The following is a 17308-nucleotide window of genomic DNA, read 5'->3' as shown; positions in this document are numbered from 1 at the left end:
CATGGGGGTCCTTGCCAATGCGCCATCTACCGTGGCCTCTCTCACCGCTACCTCACCAAAATTATAGACCCCTGAAAAATGATCAATACTTTGGAGCTCAGAGATATGAGTGCACATTGGTGGATCCGTCGCTCCCCCAAAGCAAGGCCTATTAACAACTCTCCAAAAAGGAGAACTGTGTCCACTCTTGCTAGCCTGGGCAAGGTCTTTCCAGACCGATTCGGTAATTACCGAATTTTACCGATTCGGTAATATTTTCCGAAGGATTACCTACATACAAGTTACCACTTCTTAACTACCGATTCGGTAACGTTCGGTATTTAAGAAGTGGTAACTTGTATGCTACCTACATGAGGCCCTATGTGTGAAAAGAGCTCATAATACCCACCCCTGCGTAGGGGGCGCGTGTAATGCTTTATGAGAAAGGGACTCTTACCCAAACCCATGCCCATCCCTAATGTAAGGGATAATATAGAACAGCTACCCACTATAATAAACTAGACAAAGACGTCCATAGAGAAACAAAACCCAAACTGTGGAAGCTGGCACATATACATTTAAGCGTAAATCCATCAGGCATGTATACTAAACATTACATACATAGAACTGGCAAGGCAAAGACACTACAGTAGAAATCTCTCATCCGGAACATGCTTGATGTAGGAAAGAGAACGTAGATTAAAAAAAAATCAATTCAAATACATAAACGTCATATTTCATCTTGGCAGAAGATGGCAGCACAACACTGGGCAGAAAATGGGAAAAATCATGACGACAGCTGTGAACATTTTCATGCTGAGACTGTTGAATACAAGACAAGGTAAACGTGGTTGAATGCGTGGTTTATTGCTTGGTTAAAGCACCCACGACCGGAGCCATCCAACCGTGAAGAAACCAACGTCCAGAGTGACGTTAATCGGAATCTCCACGAGTGGAAGACAACGATCTGGAATGCAGACAATGAGAATACATTAGTCGCGTGAACCCAGGCGACTCTAATACACATAGCATTGAAACAGGGTATTGAAACAGAGTAAAACACCTCTACAACACCTTCCCCTCTTTGAGGAACAAGAAAAATAAATAAATATACATAACATTATTCCAAAACATAGTCTGTCAATCTACACGAAATTCTTCTGAAACGTGAAGATCTTTTTGCCGTTGCCACAGAAAATTCACCAGCCCCCGTGGCACTGGGCTGAATTTCAGGAGACAACGGCAAAAGTTCAGGGGCAACAGATTGAATAAGTTGACTCCCAGATGGTTCCAAAACACAACTTGAAAGAGGTATAGACAATGCACCACTGTCAGTAACAACGGGTTGAGCAATTTGTGCACCAGATGATGCCGAAATACCAACAGAAGAAGGTTCCTCATAGGTCAAATCAAACCAGTCACAATGTTCTGACTCTGAACAGGTATGTTGTCTAATAACATCAGCTTGAAGGGGAGATACCTTAACAAGAGCTCTCTTGTTCCACCATCCTTTGTTGTCAAGGAGAGCGGAACCTCTACTAACATGAATGACTAATGTAGGAGAAGAAAATTTTGATTGCCCTTTTGGAATCCTTTTGGGATTTTTGATGAGCACCCAATCTCCCCTTTCCAAAGGTTGATCTACAAAATGTTTGCCAGCATCAAAACGTGCTTTCATAGCATTTTGCTTTATTTTAACATATTCTTGGATGGAAGCAGGCTTAAGTGAAGCACTATCATCTTTGTGAAGCCAAGTGGGATTGAGATGAGTATGCACTTTCCTTTTCCTAAGCAACGTAAAAGGTGCAATGCCAGTGTTGGAATGTGGAGTGGTGTTATAAGCCCAGACCTTATCATGTACAAAGGATAAAGGATCTAATCTAGAAGATATTGCAGTCTGAATGCCCTCCTTAATTATCCGATTGCACCTCTCCACCAAACCATTAGAAGAAGGCGAGTATAAAGCAACCTTGAAATGAGAAATGTCATGAATCTTGAGAAAAGAACACATCTTTTGTGACACAAAGTGTGTACCATTATCAGTGACAATGGTTTTATGGAAACTTTCAACATCAAACACTGTTTGCAAAAATTTCATAGCATTATCAGTTGACGCTGCATTGCAAAAATAGTATAACCATTTAGTATAGTAATCAATCAAGACAATGAGAAACTTGTTTTCATTAGGTAAAATATCATAAGGTCCAGAACAATCTAAACCAACTTTATCCCATGGGCCTACAGGAAGAGGAACAGGATGCAACAGAGTGGAAAGAGTCTTCCAATGTTTGTCAGAAAGAAGACATTGAGTGCAATTGTCAATCATTCTCTTGACATGTGCATTCATGGAAGGCCACCAATAAAATTGTTTAATGCGTTGACATGTCTTGACAACACCAAGATGTCCTTGATAGGCCGAATGAATGATTGAATTTCGTAAGGATTCAAGTGGAACAAACAACTCATGACGCATAATCATATTGTTAACTAAAGAAAGTTCTTCCGAAACATTCGCAAAAGCTCTTAAATCTGGAGATAGATTTCTGCGCTCAGGCCATTTGTTCACAATAAAACTCTTAACCTTGGAAAGTGTGACATCATCATTATAAGCCGAACTCCACTCGGACTCAGATATAGGTGGACATTCCGCAATAGCATCAATTGCAGCGACAACACATTCAACATCATCATCAACAATGGAATTTTCCTTCAAAGACATTCTTGAAAGACAATCCGCTCTGACATTTTTTCCCCCAGAAATGTGTTTTATGACAAAATGAAATTCATGAAGTTTTGATAGAAGTCGAACAAGCCTAGCAGAGGCTCTGTTCGAGGTGCTGCTTGAAAGCATGTGCATGAGCGGTTTATGATCCGTGTAGATTTCAAACTCACGACCCCAAATGTATGGTTTAAATTTCTGTATGGCCCAAACACAGGCTAAAGCCTCTCTTTCGATCGTACTGTATCTAGTCTCAGCTGGTAAAAGAGTTCCAGAGGCGAAGGCAACAGTGTGTTCAACACCATCTACCCATTGTCCTAAAACAGCCCCCAAACCAGTAAGACTAGCATCTACAGTAATAAAACATTTTGAACCATCAGAAAAAGGACATAAAGCTGGTGAGTCCTCAATAAGTTTCTTAACATGCTCAAAAACTATTTGTAGGTCGTGTGACCAAACAAACTTCACGCCCTTTCTCAAAAGATTCCTTAAAGGTTCAACAATTTAAGCATAGCCATGAACGAATCTGGCATAGTACTCTGCCAGGCCAAGGAATGAACGAAGTGCATCCCTATCTTTGGGAGGGGCGGCATCTCTAATAGCTTTTATCAATGAAAATTTGGGTTTAATGCCATTAGGAGAAAGTGTATGACCCAAATAGTCCAATTCTTGAACTGCAAATTTGCATTTATCATGCCTAACTGTCATCCCAGTTTTCTCTAAAACTCCTAACACTCTAGAGAGAATCAAATCATGTTCCGCAATATTTTTGGCAAAAATCAAAATGTCATCCTGGTAAGCCTGTACCCCAGGAATGTCACGGAATAGATTATCCATTAGTTTCTGAAAAATGCTAGCAGCTGAGGCTAGACCAAATGGAAGCCTCAAATATTTGTACGCCCCAAATGGTGTAACAAAAGTTGTTAATTCTTGGGACTTTGGAGACAAGGGAATTTGATGATACACTGACTTAAGATCCAAAAGAGAAAAGAACTTAGACCCACCCAGATTAGCGAGTAGATCATGAATCTTGGGTAAGGGATGACAGTCGACGATGATATTGTTGTTCAATGAGCGCAAGTCAGCACATAATCTGATCTCGGCGGACTTTTTATGAACTAAAACTATGGGAGAGACCCATTCGGAAGAATCACAAGGTGTAATAGCCCCCTCATCACACAAATTTTTCAATATTTTTTTTAATTCATCCCTCGCACTCAAAGGAAGAGATCGGACTTTATGAACAATTGGTTGGGCATTGGGCTTGAGACGGATTTCATGCTTGAAACCCAAAACTGTGCCAACTTTATTTTGAAAAACCTTTGGAAATTGATCGAGTATATGATCAACTTTATGAGTAGACACAGATAATTCAGACACCTGAATGTTCTCAGGCTCAAGATTAGAGTAATAATCATCTGGGATATCACCCAAGGTAATCGGTTGATCCGACCTGGGTTTGAGCATTAAACCCATTTTGGCTTGATCCAACCAACCCAAGATATTTCTACCTTTGAGGGCAACATATACCTTAGTGAAAGTTTTTCTACCAAGGCATTCGATCTTTGAATGGAAGTACCCTAACATGTCAATATCTTTTTCGCCATATGCTTTTGGGATTGACATCAGACACAAAAAGAGACACGCTGCTACCCCAATTTGAATGAAATGTAAGGTCTGATAAAATAGTGATAGGCGAACCAGAGTCAGCTTTGACCTGTAAAGGAATGGTACCAACAATTAATTCACACAATGGACCCTTGACTTTAGAAAAATCAATAGAATCACATTCAATAGACAATGAAACATCGTTGAGTCTAGTGGAAGACCACTCTAGATTCTCATCAAGTTCAAGGTTATTCACTCTGGTGAATCTTTTGCCGCCTCTGCAAACAGATGGAAAATGACCAATTTTTTTGCACAAGGAACATTTTTTTCCAGATGCAGGACAACTAGGAGAATTTCCCAGATGATTTCTTGACCCACACCTATAGCAAATGGTGATTTTCCTTGATGATTGTCTAAAAGGCTTCCTGACGAGATTCACAGAGCAGGAAGCAGATGGAGACTCTCCATCAACCGTGTGTACACTTACTTGAGCGGCTTGACTCTCTTGTAAAATTCTTGAAGATATTGTTGCACGTTCAATGCCCTTAGCAATATCCACTATTTCTGCAAGAGTGGGATTTTTACAACTTAATAAACGTTCTTGTATTTTTTTAGATGAACAAGAAAAAATGAACTGGTCTCTAATTGAAGTATCTGTACTTGGACCAAATTCACATGTGGAAGCGAGAATTCTGAGTTGAGCAATATAGTCTTCCACGCTTTCATCTGCACTCTGCTTACGTTTGAAGAAGTTGTGCCGCTCCAAAACAATACTGGGTTCATCATCATATTGTTTTTTTAAACGACACAGGGCTTCTTGGTATGTGTCCCAACCATCACCTGAATCTCAAGGAGGAGGAATAGGTGGAAGATTCTCAAATACCTGTTGGGCAGCGACTCCAAGACAACCATATAAAATGGCAACCTTGCGAGCAGGAGGATATTTGACCGCATCAATGGCAACCAAATAGTTTTCAAAACCCTTTAGCCAATTGCGCCAGGCCAAAGATGGTTTGCCGGGAGTCTGTAAAAATGGAGCTGGTGTTTGGAATTGTTGAGATGAAGCCATGACAGAAAAAACAATAAATATATAAACAAATAAATAAAAATAACACTGATCAATTGCAAAAATAATTGCAATAATGATTCAATAAGTAAAAAGCGTGCAGATCGCTGAGTACGACATGCACTGTTCTACCATGCAGATGAGAGTGTACATATTGCAGAAATAGGCGATGATGAAAGCGTGCCTATCGCTGCAAAATTTGACCTTTAAAACTGAAAGCTGAGAGCGTAGTGCAGGACTTATTAACGTGGTAACAGAAGCGTGCACAACACTGTAGAAAGGAAACAGCTTAGTTTGTGAAAGCGTGCCTATCATGGGTTGGAAGCACTTCCCTCGGTTAAAAACACTTCGTTTGTGGAAGCGTGCCTATCGCTGTAGGAAGAAGACAGCTTCGTTTGTAGAAGCGTGTCTAACGCGGTAGGCAGGAAACAATTCCTTTGTAATTAAATATGGACGCTTGACGCTGTCCCCATGGTTACGGCTGTACGTGATTTCTAGAGGAAGTTGGCCTTGTTTCGTTGTGTGATGTAAGGCGTGCGTACAGGCGGGGTTGTTGAAACAGACACAGCGCGAGGAGCCGGTTGGATTCGAACCGACGTGCGCGGAGAAGTAATGAGGAAAAGTCAAATATATACAACCTTTTCAGCAGTGCGAGGTCATGAAGGACGATGTGGAACAGAGTCGCTTCATCAGAAAGGTTGCTGACGTGGATGGAAGAAGCGATCAGCTGCTCGGAAGGAACACAGTGGAAATCCTTGGAGAGAGCTCTGGGTGGTGGTGGGTGCCGGAAGAAATCCCGCTCGTCGCCAAGTTGTTGAATACAAGACAAGGTAAACGTGGTTGAAAGCGCGGTTTATTGCTTGGTTAAAGCACCCACGACCAGAGCCATCCAACCGTGAAGAAACCAACGTCCAGAGTGACGTTAATCGGAATCTCCACGAGTGGAAGACAACGATCTGGAATGCAGACAATGAGAATACATGAGTCGCGTGAACCCACGCGACTCTAATACACATAGCATTGAAACAGGGTATTGAAACAGAGTAAAACACCTCTATAACAGAGACCCACTGAGACCCACAGCTGTGAAATTGTAGAAACAAAACCTTCCGATGAAATCTTGCACAGATGAGATGATAAACAATATCCTTCTAAGAGCGCACAAACTTGTGTTGAAATGCAGCTCAGCTGAGCTGATCTGTGTAATTATTTCCTTCTCAGAGCCAGTCAACTGTGAAGAGAAATGATGGAAGCTTTCCGTGCAGACAGTCTTTAAAAGCACTCACACGCAAGAGCTGCTCAGCTGTGAAGAGAAATGATGAAACCTTTCCATGCAGGCAATCTTTAAAAGCACTCACACGCAGCGTTGTGAAGCGTTCAATGGCATTCCAGAAAGAACCCTGAGAACTGATGACGTTATGATGCTGACTAATCACCGAATCCCTCTTCAGGATTCCAGTGCGTCATCAGTCACAGCAGGCAGCCCAGGCGTGAAGAGATCCTGCTCTAACGAACTTTCAATGAGGGATATGTGCACCGAGCTGATCCCCACTGAGACCCACACAAAGGTAAGCCTCCTCACGCTAGTGAAGACTCGTGCCTCATTTTTAGGTCTCGCCTGAGCCAGCGCTTTAGCGCTGCTCTGGCGAGAGCTATAGAAAACGGGGATTTGGAAGTGCAAACGAGTGCTTTTCAGGCCCCCAACTACAGTGCATGAGCGCCGGGCGCGCGCACCATTTGGCAGCCTGCGTGTACATTTCGCGGGCGCTTTGATGTTCTCAGTGAGCCGCGCGGCCACTGCGAACATCCAAGCGCCCGCGAAATGTACACTTTCACTTTAGCAGTAACGTTCGCACCTACTTGTTTTCTTTTGATGCCTCGCGTCCGCTTTACTGAGACGCGTTTTACGAGCATGAGAGGCATGCAAGTGACTCACCACCATCCCCCACTCCCGCCGGGCTCCAGAACAACAAGACTCACCCATACCGTGTCCAGGCAGGGGGCAGGTGAGCAACGATCCACTCCCTGGCGCACGTCGGGAACAGCCCTCAATCTCCGGCTTCTCTACTCTGTTCCTCTGCACCAGTCTCTTCGTGCCCCTGCTCCTCGCTGCTGTGGACATTGTCCGTCTGTGTTTGGGCTGTCACTGGGGTGCCCCAGCTGGTCACCGCTTGTTTTTTTTAGAAGTGAACGGCTATTGGCAGATTTATGTGTGTGGTTATGCAGATGCGTGAGTGGGTGAATGCGATAATAAATCATTGGTCGAATAAATAGCATAGGAAGGCACAGTGAAAACCAAAGGCACGGGGTTGGCAAGGCAGGATACGGACAGTTGGAACGAAGCGAATGGGCACAGAATGCCATCGAGGACATACCCTCGCACACAGCTTTGAATTGTAGACCACGGTGTCCGCGTTCAGCAGCTCGGGTTTTCTAAAGGATACGACACTTACCAGTCTGTGTACTTTCACAGTTGCAGCTGATACACTGTGGTTTGAATGGATGCTGGGCAGCTTCGCTCTGGCAAGGCTAAGCCGTCCCACGCAGCACACAGGAGAGTGAAAGCCTTCTAGGCCGGGGTCTCTCGAACTGCAAACTACATTGTGGGAAGAGAGATATTTTTAAGACAAGCTGTCTTTTGGTCCCAAGGTTCAGTGCGGCTGCTTCTAAGGTCCTGGCATTGTGAATGAAAAAGTGCTTCGCCTCGACTGGGGTAGTAATCTTATAGAAATGCAATTACAATTATCTACACTCTGCCTTTTCTCAGCGTCTCCCGCCTCCGGTAGCAACATGTTTATCTCTGTTGGAGGTACCTAACACTGCAAACATTTGCCCTACCAATGCAGAAGCAAGTCCTTCCCCACATGCGTGTACACAATTGCCCCTTCTATGTCCTTGTCACCACCTTTCTCCTAGATATCTGGTGCACTTCCTGAGAGGCTGGTGACTCTAGACCCTGACCTCACAGTGGCTAGCATGGCAGCATTGTGTTGATATGACACTGTGTACGGCGGTTGGGTAAATACCGCCGATTCATGTTCAAAGTTTGACATAACACTTAAATTAATAGATTTTCCTAAAGCGCGCAAGGGAACAGTGGGAAGACATCTCGTAGAAAATGGAAGGATGTCTCCGAGCAGCAGCACCATGCACAGCCCTTTCAGTCTGGAGCTCTTTCAAGTTTCTGTAAGGTGTACTTGACATAAGCGTCTAACTCTGACCTTACCAGTCTGCGCGCCATATATTCGTTCCCGTTTGCAACCCTATCATGAGTAACATTGACCAACGTAAAATAAATAAGCTAAGTGTATTGATGAGTTATTGCACCCTCTTTTGCGGTCTTTGTGTAACTTCTAAGAACCAGGTCTGTGTGTAACTTGCAGGTTTGATCCTAGATTCCCAGTACCTACATACACTTGGCCCTTGAGTCTTAATCCCATAACGTGAGTCCTGTTAATTATGTAAAAGCAACACTCGTTATTTACAGCAGCGTGGACCTCTTAGACTGCAGCAGGAAAAGCAGCATAAAATCATCACAATTAAGTGATCTATAAAAAGTACACACTTAAAAAAGAGAGCAGCTTAGCGTGATTTTTAATACTGTAAATATACTAGGAGAGCGGGTGGGTAAAAGAACGTGCTACAGGTAAATAACTGTGTCTGATGTCTGGATGCAGCAATCTGCCTTGTTTATCTGTCCCTGGTTGACAAAATGAGTGGGCAACAGAAACCCACGTTACTTGTAGCTCTGTTATGATACTGCAAGACATGGGAGAAACTTAAACATCAAAGCACATTCTGAGTGAAGTGATGGTATATGATTTAAAACACACCATGACTTCTTCAGAGTGGCAGATGCTGGCATGCGGGTCTCAGTACAGAACAAGCATTTGCAATGCAATAGGTCTCGCATTTGCAAGAGGTTGAGCTATTGGCATTGTAAATGGCAATGCCTTTTATTTATGTGTTTTGAAAGCCTGCAAGCGGTGCGTAAACACGCACTACTTATAGTTGTTGCTTACAACAAGCAAGGCTGGCAGTAAAAGAAGCACAGTTACTGCCAGCCTTGCTTCTCGTAAGCAACAACTAAGTACAAAGTGCGTGTTTACGCACCTCTTCCAGGTATTCAAACCACATAAATAACAAGCATTTGCAATGCAATAGATCTCGCAGTTACGAGAGTTTCAGCTATTGGCATTGTACATAAAAATGCCTTTTATTTATGTTTTTAAAAGAAAAACAAAAATAAAAAGTATTATTATTTGCAATGTCAATAGCTCAAATGCGAGACCTATTGCATTGCAAAAATGCTTGTGTAACTTTCAGCCATGCTGCACAGCACCTAATCAGGTGTACAAAACTGATAAAGTAAATGTACATAGCCTATAGCTCTCCCATAGGTGAGACCTATTGGCACTGCCAATGCTTATTTTTCCTGGGTGGGTTTTTGCAGGTACTGGTGCTTTAAGTGGGATGCTTGGGCCACTGCGAGTCATGTGCTCCCAGGTTAAACCGTGTCCAGTGCTCCCTTTCACTCACTTACATTAATAAAAAATAAAATAAAAAGCAACGCTTGGTAGCAATCTTGCGTGTGGATCAATGTTCCTGAGAGATTTACTGTTTTCACTTGAGGGGCTACAGAGTTCAAGTTGATACAGATGGGATTTGAGAGCAAGGGAATAGAATTCTAGGGGTTGTTTTCTGGTTAAATCAACCGAAGCTAACGCGATAGAAAGGTTATAAATGCTTGTTGGTGATATCTGAGGAGGAGTGCACCGGCATCTGGACGAGCGTGGGCATGACTGGGTGTAGGGGGGGAGGAGCAGTTTGTTAAAAGCGAAGCAAAATCAAAGTATTGGAGCAGACTGAGCCATGTTCGGGGGAGAAATATTGATTTTGGCCCAGTGGAAGGACGTTCTTATTCGAATTTTAAACCTTAGCTTACGTGTTGCCATACTGCCCAAATGTGCAGGGGACAGACAAATATTGTCATAGTCTTGGTGTGGGAGGTCAAACATCTCCTCTCACGGTTCGATTTCGAATCTGATTTTAATTATTTTGGGATGATAAGGGTAATTATTGACCCCATCGCTATTATGAGTCCTGCAGGAAGACGGGGGGTAATTGTCTTTCACCCAGGGACTCCAGCTGCTCAGGGCAGTAGTCCTCTGAAAATATTAAAAGCACGAGCTCCAAAGGCATTAGTAGATCAACTCGGGCATGCTGGATGATAAAAGAGATACCCATGGAGTCGAATGTACCTGTAAAAACTTATTTTCCTATATTGCATAAGAGTTATTAGGGTGAAAAAACATGTGTCCTAGGCCGCAGCATGCGTGTTGGCGCCTATAGTTTGGAAATAGAGCAAGACCTATGTTTAGCGCATCAGCCAAAGTGAAATATTCGCAGTTAATCTTTACGGGCCTGAAAGAATACATGTACGTGTAAACGCTACAAATGAACAAAGGGGTTGGTTACAGCTGTTCGTATGAGCACGAGTTGCTCATATGCGTCACATCTTGCTGTTGGTTGGAGACGTCCTCAAAAACAAAGACTCAGGGAAGTTACGAGATATCTAGTGATTCTTACAGGCTTAAAACAATGTATTATGCCTTGTTATATTTAAAGGGAAGCATGGGGGCTATGTGCAGCTGTTTAAATAAGCACAAGTTACTTCTCTGCGCGCCAGCTCTGACTGTTGGTTAGAGGCTAGATCGAACAGTCAGCATAATTACGCGCCTATTAAGGGTTAAGAAATCCCGCAAGGAGAGCCACATCAAAGGCTCAACAGATTGCCAGGCAAGCTAAGGGTTATAGCATCCAAGTGAGAAATCTTACCGCTGTCCGAGGCACACGTCTCACACCATGGAAGTGGGATCCGGGAATTGACTCGTTCCATATATGGAGGCGTGTTAGAAGCAATGTACAGATTTAAGAAAAATACAGCAAGTGAAAACAGATTCGGTGCCTATGTTTTGCAGAGTTGATCCTAAAATGGCCAAGTAATTAACGAGCCTTCGCCGGGCTCGTGAGCATAATAAAACTAGAAAGTGAAAGTTAAAGTGATCGGGCGGAGGCAGAGGAGAATGCAACTTAATGACCCGTGACGGAGGAGACAGATGGTGGCTGTGTCCGCGAAAGTGATCAGGCAGTGCTTTTCAGGCTGCCAAATGGTGCGCGCGCCCGGCGCACATGCACTGTATTTGGAGGTCTGAAAAGCACTAGTTTGCACTTCCAGATCCCCCTTTTACAAAAGCTCTCGCGAGAGCAGCGCTAAAGCGCTGGCTCCAGCGAGACCTAAAAAGGCATCGTCATTTACACCGCCAATAGCTAAAACTCTTGCAAATGCGAGACCTATTGCATTGCAAATGCTTGTTAAATTAAAAAATGACAGTTGAAAAGTCGCCAACGACATCAGGTCTCAGAATAGACCAACAATAAATGACAAAAATGTGTCTCACCCGCCTCTGCTCCCTGTGACACTGAATCTGTGATGCGCCAAGATTCCACCACATCTTGTCAACACGCAATTATCCACTGCCAGGGAGAAACTTGGAATAACCAAAGCTTGTCAGAGTGGCTCCGTGTCACATCCTCAGCTGTCCTTCATGTGAATTCTCCACGCTGAGAATGACCACCACAGTGCACGTTTACAAATCCAAATCGATGTGTGAACTCACATAGTGGATACTTGTGGCACTTAAAGTCCTTTTCCTGGCTCCTCCAAAGTAACTGTCACATCCAGTAGCAGACAGACATTGCGCAGGACAGCTCATGACATGTTCAGCATACCAGCACAATTTAAAGAAGTTTAAAGTCATTACCAAGAAACACTCTTTTCTTAATTGCACTGCTCTTGTGGCATTTACACAGTACAGCATGCTTTTGGTGGGATTGCTGAATATGCTGTACCTTTCTCTTTTGTTGCGATGATTCCTCTTGTGTTGCTCGACGTGTTGCCTCTTGTATGCTTGATGTAGCATCGTTTATTAGTTGTCTGAGCTAGTAATACTTGTGGCTCCTTCTCACTCTCTGGACTCATTACAAATGTCCTCTTGCGCTTCCTTGACCAGTAGTGGAGATAAGTAGGCCAGTGGGAACGTCTCCAACTCTCGATTGTCGCCAAAATATGTTGTGTTCTGTGGTAGAAATAGACACTGGTAGCCAAGTAGATTTAACATGTACCTTTAATCTGTAGTCGGTTCAAGTACATCCAGATGGTAGGTAAGTACATCAGACAGGTAGTCCAGGTAACAGGTGAAGTATAAGTAGATTAGCCAGTAGTCAAGCCATAAGTTCCAGGTAGTAGGAAACCCCTTGTAGTAGCAACCCCACCAGGAGCAGCCTGCCTGCTGCTCAGCCCCTCTCTCTCTAACTGTCATTCCTCACTCACACAGACACCCAACATTCCATGCATCACTGCATTCCCAACATTCTACAGTAAACATGCACATTGGCTGAGCAGCAGGATGAAAGGATGAAGTGTTGAAAATAGAATAACTATGCAGGGCATAACACAAACCTTGTCAGGTCTATAAAAAAAACAATGGGAGAGCTACAATGCCATGTAGATCAAGAGGCCTGTGTTAAGAAGAGGCATCCAAAATGTATGACTCAACCAAGGGATTATCAAAATTAACCACTACTCAGTCCCCCGCCCATTTCTTGCTGTCCTCGCCGACCCAGCTGGACTAGATATTCATTAGTACCTCAGCCCAGATTTGATATTTGTTACTGACCGGAACCAATGGTTGCCCTTACTCATTGTGGCCAGAGATTCCGACTACTGCCTGGGCCCAAAATTGAAACTCTCTACTGACAGGGGCTAATAAGTATCATCATTACTGTCTTTGGCTTTCCAGACTTATTAATGACAGAGCAATTAATGCTCATTAATTCCTGTAGCTATTGATACTAAACTGCTGCCTGGGGCCATTGATGCTTATTAATGTAATGTGCCATGGAAACTCTTTTTGTGGCTCAGGGTGCTGAATACTGGCCATGACCATTTATGTTCATTACACGATTGATGCTTTTCACTGTCTGTGGCCACTGGCAGCCATAATGATTTAAGCCACTGATACTCCTTAGTGCCTTGGGCCATTGATGTTCATTACTGACAGCTCTTGAATTTTCATTTCTGGCTCGTGTAGTACTCTTGTTAATAGTTGTAGGAAGTAAAACTAATTTCTACCTGGTGACTTTGAGGTTCATTCCTACACACTTTAATACCTGGGGCGGATAAAAAAACAAATTAAAAGTTTACTTTACTTTGTTTGGGACAATAATGGCAACAACACAAACCCTTACCAATAAAGGAAATTCACTGGGTAAGGGCAAGCTGACATACTCGATTTGTAATGTCACTTGCTGGATAGTCTTTCAATCCACCATTGATGTACTGTGCTCCATTGCATCCTACTTTCCTTTGCTTATCTCTATTTGAACATTTTCTGTAGCACTCCAGTCAGGTGTAATTTGGCCTCATACACATAGAACAATAGATTACATGTAACAGCAGTAATAACAATAACAACAATTTAAACATAACACAACTCAAATGGGTATTAGAGAAGGGAAATCAATATACAAGACAAATGGCAGTCTTCATCTAAATATGCGAGGAAAGGGACAACAAGTGTATATTGGATGGAGTTAGCATTGAGGACCACTATGTTAGGAAGGTCTATTCTGAAAAGATGAGTTTTTAATTGTGTGCAGAATGACATAACGCTGAGGTTTTATCTTAATTTGCTGAGAAATTAATTCCAGAAGTTGGTAGCCACACCTTACAATGAATGATGTTATGCATGTGATGGTCTGAAATGAGGGCAATTCGAGAGTAGTGTATTCTTACTGACCAGATCTCTTTTACTACCAAAGATTTTGAGCAAGTCAGTGAGGTAGGATGAAGTGTTGGGACCATTGCTTTGTACACGAGACAGCCCTGTTTGAACATACTTCTCTCCTTTTGGGAGCTAATTACAAGCAAAAAATATGGAATGTGATGGAATGTGATCATACTTTCTTGAGGAAGGATGAAAAGAGTCTGGCTGCAAAATGGAATGTGGCTTTCAGGTGCTTAAAGGATTATCAGGGCAGACCTGCCAGGACTACATTACAAAAGTTTAGTGATGATATAATTAAAGTGTATGCAATAATAGTAATAAAATATGGTAAAGGAGCATGACATCCGAGGGATTCATACCTGCTGACAATCTCCTCTCTCTCATTTATTCCCACAGAATTTATAGCGATCTCTCCGAATGTACTGAATATGCCGCCCTTCAACTGCACTGTTACTGGCCCAATCCTGAGATGGAGCGCTTCTTCCTTCAGATCCACATTGACTTCTTTTCATCCTGCCCTTCTCCAAGTGCTCCATTCAGTGATCCACCAATGGGCCACATCATAGCCATGACCCTTGTACCGACTTGTCTGATCGCCCCAGCCATTGCGCTTCTCACTTGGAAGAACAGCAGACCGCATGTAGTGAACATGGACCTCATGAAACGTTAGGTTACATCATTATGCCTGAGACTTTGTTATTGTGGTCTTACAGTGGGACAGAATAGAATATAACACGCCTCCTTTCTTACACAATAAATCACATAACAGAATACCTCTTAAAATAATAGCTCACGGTTCTTAAAGGAAATGCTGTCCAAGATCAAAGGTGTATGCATCAGGAATTCAAGGCCAGCACACTGATGTGCTCCAAGCCTGGAACTTCAAGTCAGTGAGAGACATAAGTCAAATGTCCAGAGTGCCTTAAATAAGGCATTTCCTATGTAGGCATGAAGCAGTCACCTGGTATATAGCAGACAGTCTCCCTTGGATGACCTCATGGGCTATGACTTCACCACGAAAAACGCGTGGGTATATCAGCATGTTAAAGAGAGAGAAAACTCCATTGTCCTACTTCCCATGTGAAGGATCAAGTGTATAAAACAAAGATATCCCTGTGAGTACTTTAAATGAAATGAAATGAAATGGTATTTGTATAGCGCATGGCTACCCAGAGGCATCCCAGCGCTCCGGGGTTGGCTAGAGAGCAGGTGGAATTACGGGAAAAGCCAGGTTTTCAGAAGTTTGCGGAATGTAAGGAGGTTGGTTTCCCTGCGGATGGTGAGAGGCAGGGTATTCCAAAGCCTGGAGGCGTTGTAGGAAAAGAGGCGGCCCCCTGTCCGAGTTTTCTTGATTCTTGGGGTGTCGGCCAGGTGAAGGTCATCGGAGCGTAGCTTTCTATTGGCTTTGTATGGTTTGATCAGGTTTCTTAGGATGGGGGGACCCTTGCCCTGGAAGATTTTATGCGTGATGCAGAGGGCTTTGAAGTTAACTCTCTCCTGAATCGGGAGCCAATGGAGTGATCTTAAGGCAGGCTTAGCCGAGCACCAATTTTTAGTGCCTGTGAGAAGTCTTGCTGCCAAATTCTGGACTACCTAAAGCTTAGAGATGACTGTTTTGGGGGCGCCCAGATAGAGGGCATTGCCGTAGTCCAGTCTGGAGAGGATAAGCCCCTGAATTAGGAGCTTTCTTGAGTGGCAAGGTTAGAGGGGGAGTATTTTTTGTGTAGTTCGAAGCAGACCGTAGCAGACACCAGCGGTTTTCCTTGCTTGGGTTTGGAAAGTGAGGTCCTGGTCGAGCCAGATGCCCAGGCTTTTTATCCCTTTTTTAGGGGGAGGCGCCGGTCCCATACAGGTCGACCACATAGATTTGGGAATGAAGTTTGACTGGTTGTCCAGCAGTAAAAGCTCTGTTTTTTCGCTGTTAAGTTTAAGGTGTGATCTGTTCATCCAGCTAGTAACTTCTTTGACGCAGGAGCATAAGTCCACCGGGAACTGATCCGCCTGATTCAAAGTTACGATTAGTTAGGTGTCATCTGGATAGGTAACCAGTTTAATTCCAAAAGGGGCTACTATTTCCTCCAGTGGGGACATATACACAACAAAAAGTGTAGGGCTCAGGGACGAGCCCTGGGGGACCCCACAGTGAAGCGAAATGGGTTGGGATCGAGTGTTACCTTTGAATACCTGGAAGGTTCTCTTTTCCAGGAACGATTTCAGCCAGGATAAGGCCATGCCTGTCACTCCTGCTTTGTTGAGACGGTGTACCAGGGTGGAGTGGTTCACCGTGTCAAAGGCTGCACTTAGGTCCAGGAGGATAACGGCTGCGGATCCTCCCGAGTCAAGAATCTTTCTCGCCTCCTCCACAACTGCTATCAGTGCGGTTTCGGTGCCCTGACCAGGGCGGAAACCCGTCTGGGAAGTCTGGAGTAGTCCACCGGACTCGAGGTGAGCAGAGAGTTGGTGATTGACGAATTTTTCTGTCACCTTACTGATTCCCGGTAGTAAGGAGATGGGACGGTAGTTGCCCATCTCAGTGGGATCTCAATGTTTTTTTTTTAGTAGTGCCTCTACCATGGCCTTTTTCCAGTCCAGGGGAACGGTGCCCCTTGTTAGGGAGGCATTGATTAAATTAATAATGGGGGAGTTGATGGTAGGTGTAGCTGACTTCAAGATGTTAAGTGGTGCCGGGTCGAGCGGGGAGCCGCTCTTGATCAATTCTAATATGGGGGGAAATAGTTCCTCTGTGAGAGGGGTGAATGATTCTAAACAATGGGTATTATTCTGAGGTTCAGGTTTGTGGGGCTCTAGGTAGTGATCATGGTTGTTAGGTGGGAGGTGTTTTAGGATATTTTGAATTTTGGTGGAGAAGAATTCTGCCAATTCATCGCATCGATGGCCGGAAGAGTCAGGGGCTGGGGATGGGTCAGGAACTTTCAGGAGTTTTTTGACTATGAGAAATGTTTCCCTGGAGGAGTTAGAGGAGGATCGAATTTTTTCTTCGTAGAAGGCAGCCTGTGTTGTTTTTAGAGCTGCTTTATAGGATGCAATGGATGATCTATATTCGTTTTTTTTATTGCTGGCAAAGTC

The 17308-nt window shown here is 43.7% G+C and overlaps 1 protein-coding gene and 1 long non-coding RNA gene across 2 annotated transcripts in view; one reads left to right on the top strand and one right to left on the bottom strand.

The window, feature by feature from the left end:
* The window catches only part of LOC146788900 (receptor activity-modifying protein 1-like), an 80859-nt gene extending 65871 nt beyond the window's left edge, over positions 1 to 14988 (top strand). The window contains exon 3 of the mRNA XM_085629956.1: positions 14618 to 14988. Coding sequence (XP_085486082.1) covers positions 14618 to 14891 — 274 coding nt within the window. The 3' untranslated portion in view covers positions 14892 to 14988. The remainder of the gene's footprint in view (positions 1 to 14617) is intronic.
* LOC146788898 (uncharacterized) overlaps positions 1 to 17308 on the bottom strand; it is a 157834-nt gene that overhangs the window by 55943 nt on the left and 84583 nt on the right. The gene's annotated exons all lie outside the window — the stretch shown is intronic.

The sequence above is a fragment of the Triturus cristatus genome, chromosome 10 (assembly GCF_964204655.1).
Source record: "Triturus cristatus chromosome 10, aTriCri1.1, whole genome shotgun sequence".
Taxonomy (NCBI): domain Eukaryota; kingdom Metazoa; phylum Chordata; class Amphibia; order Caudata; family Salamandridae; genus Triturus; species Triturus cristatus.
The sequence above is the reverse complement of the archived record's forward strand: the minus strand, read 5'-3'. Positions and strand labels throughout refer to the sequence as shown.